Below are 6,590 nucleotides of genomic sequence, written 5' to 3'. Positions count from 1 at the left end.
TCAAACGACATACATCCATTTTATTTCATTTGATGCGCATGATGCATATTATTCAATACATCAGTAAAAAATCAATATAAATATGCCGGAGTTAGCTTGGTTGCTAAATTTCATCTGCTGTCGTAAGGAAGGTATTCGAAAAAAAATAAAATAAGACAACGTAACAAAATGTCGTCGAACCATTTCCATAATCAACACGTATCATGCATTTAGCGCGATTGTTTTGAAATTGATTTCAGGAAGTTACCAGCGAAAGGAACATTTTTCCTCAAACGCTTGGACGTTTTAATTGGAATTTTCACACCCAACAGATCGACTCGTTACCACCTACACCTACCACGACAATATTGAACTTTTTTTCCCTCCCAAATAGAAATATGTCATAAGAGCAAAATTAAGGTATAATTAGGGGGGAAGACAGTTGGTGGTGTGCCTGCATTTTAAGCTTGGATTATTTAAATCTCCTAACTAGTTAGTTGATTATCAAATGGATAACCCTTGGATGTAGTTTGATCTCAAAGTCGTCCAAATGTAAGAATTTTAGCCTCCCCACAATGTATGGCGGAAAACACTCAGGTAACTTGAAGTTCCGCTCTGAGACATCAAGGAGTGGTCAAGATCTTCTTTTTCAAATATTTACCCTTTTAAACGTTTTTTTTTTTTTTTGGTCCCAATTTTTCTTTGTTTGGATCAATTATTTATCTAAAATATCGGAGAAAATGTGACAGTAACAAAAAATACAATTAAGCGATAGTTATGAGGTAGATATGTCACTTTTTACAGACACCATTTTTTTCATTGTGACGTCATCTGTTTAAAACTAAAATATGCGCGTGAATAATTGTGACGTCATCAGTTTAAAACTTTCAAATATGCGAATGAATAAATTTTGTAATTTTTTTTTTTTTTAAATGAAATATTAAGACATCAATGATTCTAAGTTAAACATGAGACAATTTGAATAAATATAATTACCTTCCGTTTTATGGCTGGGTTGAAACAAAAGCGGTTGCTCGACGTTTGTAAACGGGGGTTTCCAGGGTAAAATGGACAAATTAAAAATAGTTTGGGAGCTTAATGCGCCATGAATCTGCTATGGCAGCAGATAGACATTGTTCTATCAAACACAACAGTTGTTTTGGCTTAAAATACAGCAGTTTGTTTTATAAAGAGGAGTGCAAGAGCAGAAACTGCTTGTTCGGTCTTGTCTGCGTTTTCCACCATATATATATATAAATTTCTGTGGTCGTCCTCCATGAAAGCAGATACATTTTCAAAAAAGGACTCATTTTGCTAATTTTTGGATATTACGCTAACTAGGGAAGTGACAAATCCTTTCGTAGAAATGTCCAGTTTTGAAGAAAAGGAGGGAAATTCCACTATTTTGCATGTTTTTGGGGTTGTGAAGACAAATAACAAGAGAATCATCCGATCATATATATTAGCACATTATTTATTTGACCAACAGCTTTGTTCTCGTGTTTTTGTTTTTACAGCAAAAGACAAAGAAGTGAAAACGTGTCAAACACTTTTAGACACTCTTTAAAAAAGTGGAATTTTTTCGGAAGTCTGACCGTAACACACGCTCGAGGCAAACCATCTTTATATACACTACAACACACTTGGTATTTACAAAATACTTTTGTACACAAGTAGGCAGCGGCCGTCCGAACGATGCAACAATAGGCGCCGATCACGCCAAGTAAAAGGGGAACTGAAGCCCGCTAATTTTTTTTTTTTTTGCAAAATATATTTACCGGCATTCAGTGCCGTTGACAACAGGTGTCCAAACATGTGGCACTTCAAAATGATGAAAACTCTTGAAAGGGTTAGGGGTAGGTTTAAGTTTGTCACGAACAGACGTCCAATGCATTTGAAGTCCGAGGTTGGCAGGGATTGAACAAATGCCAACCATCCAGCTTCAACAGAATTGGACATCTTTTATCGTCAATGGTGGTTAATACAAACAAATTTGTGACAAAGTCATAAGACCTGAACCGTATGGTTTCATCCATCTTGGGAGGCCGCCATTTTGGGAATTACCGCCCTTTACTGGCGACCACAATGAACATCAGTAACAAAATGTCACGTGGTTAATATTGGTTACCCTGGAGTCACTTGTACATTTTGGATAATTTCTTGATTTTTGGGCATGTGTGGGACACTTCCTGTTTATTGGTTGATTCCTGTAGGTAGGTGGGGGGGGATTCAGGTCACTTCCTGTTAATATCAGCCAATCTGGGGTCACTTGCTGTACATTTTGGATCATGTTGATTTTACGGCATGAATAGATCACTTCCTGTGTATTTTGGTGCTTTTTCAGGTCATTTTCTGTTATTATCAGGTATTCTAGGGTTACTTCTTGTACATTTTGGATAATTACTTGTTGATTTTAGGGCATTTCTGGATCACTTTGGGAGCTTTTTCAAATGACTTGGTTTACACCTGAAAAGATGTCTAAAACAGTTTACGCGTTAAGATGCATGCAATATATTTTAGCAAAAAAAAAAAAAAAACCTTTAGTCCCCCTTTCAAAGTGAACAAGAAAAGAGCAACAAAAAAGGTGCAACAAGATGACACGAAAATGTGACGAGACAAAACAAATCCGCATCTTTAGCTTAGCACCGTTAGCTTAGCGCATGTTAGCACTCTTGCTGACCAAATACATTTCAACATTTTTTGTCCAGTAAATTCCACATATCTGCTAGTGTTGCACCAATATCATTTTTTTTTTGCTCCTGATACCAATTTTGTGTATGGTCGATGCCTGTACTGTTGAGATAACATGTTTTGGAAAAAAAAAAGTACATATATATATATATATATATATATATATATATATATATATATTTTTTTTTTTAATACAACATGACTGCATCTTCATTTGAATGTAACGTCCTTGCCATCATGGCTTGGTCAGATACATCTTAACTCATTGTCTGCCACTGCCAATCCATTTGAACTGGGATGGTGGCATCGAACGAATCAACCTTCATTCACTGCCATAGTCCCGGTTCCGATAGCTTGGACGTCTACTTGCGATAAACTCCTTTCAATTCACAGCAGAAGCGTAAGAAGAGCTTTCATGGGGCTTTCTCAAAATGGCCTCAGGGCGGCCGTGTTGGTAGGGGCGATGTTCCCATCAAAACCTAGAACCTTTGAAAATATTTTTCTATAAAGGCAACTGCTATTTACTCATTGGCCGCCATTGACAGCGCTAGAAGTAGGGGAGTCGGCAGCAAATGGGTTGGACTTTAACTAGATATAAACTCATTGAAATTCGCAGCAGAGAATGACTGGACAACTATCGTCATCTTGGGAAAGCAACCCTTTCCTTGTGGCAGCCATTTTGGGTAGGGCGCCCGGAGGTTAGAAACTTAAAAAGTGTACATTGCAAAGCTTTTTTAGTACTCCTGGATACCGACGACAACATTTTAGTGCTGTTGTAGGTACACAAACTGTATGTCTGTATTCACGTTACACGATTGGCTGACGAGTAATAACCCCGTTCGTGTAAAAGTATGTCGTGAACGTATCTGAACTAGCATCTAAAACTGTCTACACTATCATGCTAATACTTGATTTAAAAAAATATATACATAAGCATTTACAACCAGGCACTTTTAAAGTAGCACATTTCATTCAGCTATGGTTGTACATTTTCCCTTTACAAAGGTCAAATTATAAACAAATAGAGTCATAAAAACACGTATTAGCATGTAGCTACAAGATGTGCTCGGGCGGTCAAATACCCTCGCGACACGTTTTTAATCAGGCACTTTTACCTGAGCCCATTACAACTCCTCAGCCAATCATATAGCTTGAAAAGTGTGACGCGCACATTTTGTGTACCGTATGGATACAGATATCGGCGCAACACCGGCACGTCGCCGAGGCTTACGTTTTACGTAACGAGGATGACTTCCAATGTAACGAGGCGACCTTTAACGTTGACGCCAAAACCTTTTTTTCCCAATTGGAATCATTTGACGTATCGGTTCGGATCGTTCACACCGATACGAAGGAGAACAAACGTGCTAACTTCCATCGCTAACGGTCGTGTCGGGAGGGCGGACGTCGACGCGGGTCGGGTGACCGTCAAGGGCCGAGCGAGGCTCCGGACGAGGACGCCGGCGCGGCGGCGGTGACGCCGTGTCTGGGCGGGGCTAAGTCCAGCAGCGCGCCGACGGTGGCGGCCACCTGGGGGAGCCCTTGTTCCTCGAGGATGTGGAGCGGCAGGCACAAATCGCTCTGGACACACACGCAAAACGGAGGACAGCGACAACAACAACAAAAAAAACGTAAACAACGTAAAGATGGGTCAACACAAAGGAAATGAAGCAACGCAAAAGGACAAACAAAACGGACTGACCACATGGAAGCACTCTTCTTTTCATAGGCCACCTGTTTTGAACTCGTTGGCATTCAAACCCAATCCATTTGGACCATTTTGAGGGCAATAAGGCCATTTATGAGCCCTTTTGGTTCCACTAACAACAATGAACGTCCATTCGTTTGACTCTTCTAAATGAACTTAAAACGAGTTGAACACTTTTTGGACATTTTGAATCCCTTCCTGATGATTTTGGGTGCCAATTCTATATGGCTGCATGACGTCTCAGACAGATGCCTAAAGTGCCTATGACAAAATAAAAAAATAAATAAAAAAAAAGTCTTAAATAGCATTATTATGTGAATTAGAATCATATTTTGAGACGATTCGACAATATAAAACATTTTGGCAAAGCGCAGATGACGAGGAATTAGTCTTTTAATCTGCCATTTAGCCCCTGCCTGTCATTATAGCGCTCTAGCATCATTTTAATCTCTCTGCTCCAATATTTTTACAGGATATTCTTTTTATCGAAGCATTTTCCCCAATTGCTAAATATCATGACAAATAACAGTCTTGTGCTAAATGGAATATCAAATATTAAAAATGCATTTATTCAGTACGACATGGCAAAATTACTCCATAATGGTCAAAACTGTCTTCGATATTTTATGCCACCGGAGTTAGTCCGGCTTTTGTCATTTCCCTGTCCTGGCTTTGGAGAGTGTAAACAAACCAGGAGGCGTGACAGCTAGCCAACATGCTAAACTGAACCGAGTGATGTTTTATTCTCGCCTTTCGAAGCGAAAAATCACACAAAACTACCCCAGAACATGTCACATGGCGGCAGGGTCGTCGATTGTCTTCGCCGATCGGCAACGCACCGGGTGGCGACCCTGGCGAGCAAGTGACACCTTGTCGTTCCCCTGCTGCGGGCTTGTTTGCGGGGAAGTAGCTGGACAATGACCGCCGGACAAATCGGCCGACATCGGGGGAGCGCGTAGCTGCCACATGGAATATGAATATGGCGTAAGATAATGCTTTACTACACGGTGAAGACATAAACAGTGAGAGAATGGCGTGCAGTTGTTGTGCAGCTAACATGGCAGGATGTGTCTGAGGAAAACTTTTCTACATGTGCGTCCATGATCAAATGTAAGTAAATAGTCCTTTATTTAAAGAGTGTTTGTAATTGCTGTATTCATGGCCATTTTTAACACAAAGTTGCAATTTCTGATGGGGTTGAACATTTGACAGAACACCAGGCACACAAAGAGGGCAATAAGCCGAGTACAGCGCTCTCCCAGCAAGATGCCGGTCGTTGGCCAAGTGTCATTCTTGGTGGCATTGTCAGCCACAAAATGCAAGCCACCTCTGTATCAAAACGTGTGCCATGATCCCAGTGTTTGACATAATACAAAACACGATGTTTACTCACTTCCTCATAAGTCGAATGGTCCCACAGTTGTTGCACACTTGTCTTGGCCAATCTCTTTCTGAAACTCAAAAAGGCTCACACGCCTCTCCCCGGTGCAGTTAAAAAAGGCTGCAGCCGTTTGACTAGCGTGATGCAAAAAATCAACTAATTAATCCGCAAAATCGGCTTTATCCGCAGTCCATCTGCATGCTATATACCATTGCTGTATTGTGAGACGCTGACTCGGGTGACGTCACATTCGCATTCGTCCTAAACCAGAGACCGAAGCCGGAAGTCACTCATTTTCATGGCGCGGGATTCAAAAATTGAATATATATAAAGCGATCGCTTCCACACACATCCAAGCGGTCCATTTCATTCAGGAGCATAACATACCGCATGAAATATGAAATAAACATGCTTTTTGCTGTCATAGGCACTTTAAGAGGACAAAGGTTTGAGGCTATTCTTTCAATAAATCAGACCAAAAAGGACGGAGTCTGCCCATTAAAGCGTCGTTAACTAGCTGTCTAGCTCGGGAAAAAGTAGACGCTTTGAAGTGAGGACAGCATATATCACAATTTTTTTCTTTTTAAAAAAAAAAAAAAAAAAAAAAAAAAAAGCATCTGTGATTTATGTGGGAGACTTGATGAATCAAAATGAGACTTTGGCAACCTTTGTTTGCGCTGGAAAACAACCAGGCCTTCCAACTTTTGGATTTCATTTAAGAGTCAACTCCCGAAAAAGAATGATCGCCGATGAATTGATGAGCTAAAGGATCCAATGTGGTCATGAAAGCATTTCACCCTCACAGAAGACGCGCACTTCCGAAAGAACGAG

The 6,590-nt window shown here is 40.3% G+C and overlaps 1 protein-coding gene across 4 annotated transcripts in view; it reads right to left on the bottom strand.

The window, feature by feature from the left end:
* Positions 1 to 957: 957 nt before the first annotated feature.
* lrch3 (leucine-rich repeats and calponin homology (CH) domain containing 3) overlaps positions 958 to 6,590 on the bottom strand; it is a 23,145-nt gene continuing 17,512 nt past the window's right edge. For 2 of the 4 annotated variants that reach the window (XM_057838409.1, XM_057838407.1), the window contains one exon: positions 958 to 4,251. In XM_057838409.1, coding sequence (XP_057694392.1) covers positions 4,099 to 4,251 — 153 coding nt within the window. In that variant the 3' untranslated portion in view covers positions 958 to 4,098. Of the gene's footprint in view, positions 4,252 to 4,280; positions 6,575 to 6,590 lie in introns of those variants that run through there. The other 2 variants (XM_057838404.1, XM_057838408.1) reach the window with 2 other exon arrangements.

Source organism: Corythoichthys intestinalis, chromosome 6 (assembly GCF_030265065.1).
Source record: "Corythoichthys intestinalis isolate RoL2023-P3 chromosome 6, ASM3026506v1, whole genome shotgun sequence".
Taxonomy (NCBI): Eukaryota; Metazoa; Chordata; class Actinopteri; order Syngnathiformes; family Syngnathidae; genus Corythoichthys; species Corythoichthys intestinalis.
Note: the sequence above shows the minus strand (reverse complement) of the source record. Positions and strands in the feature narration are given on the sequence as shown.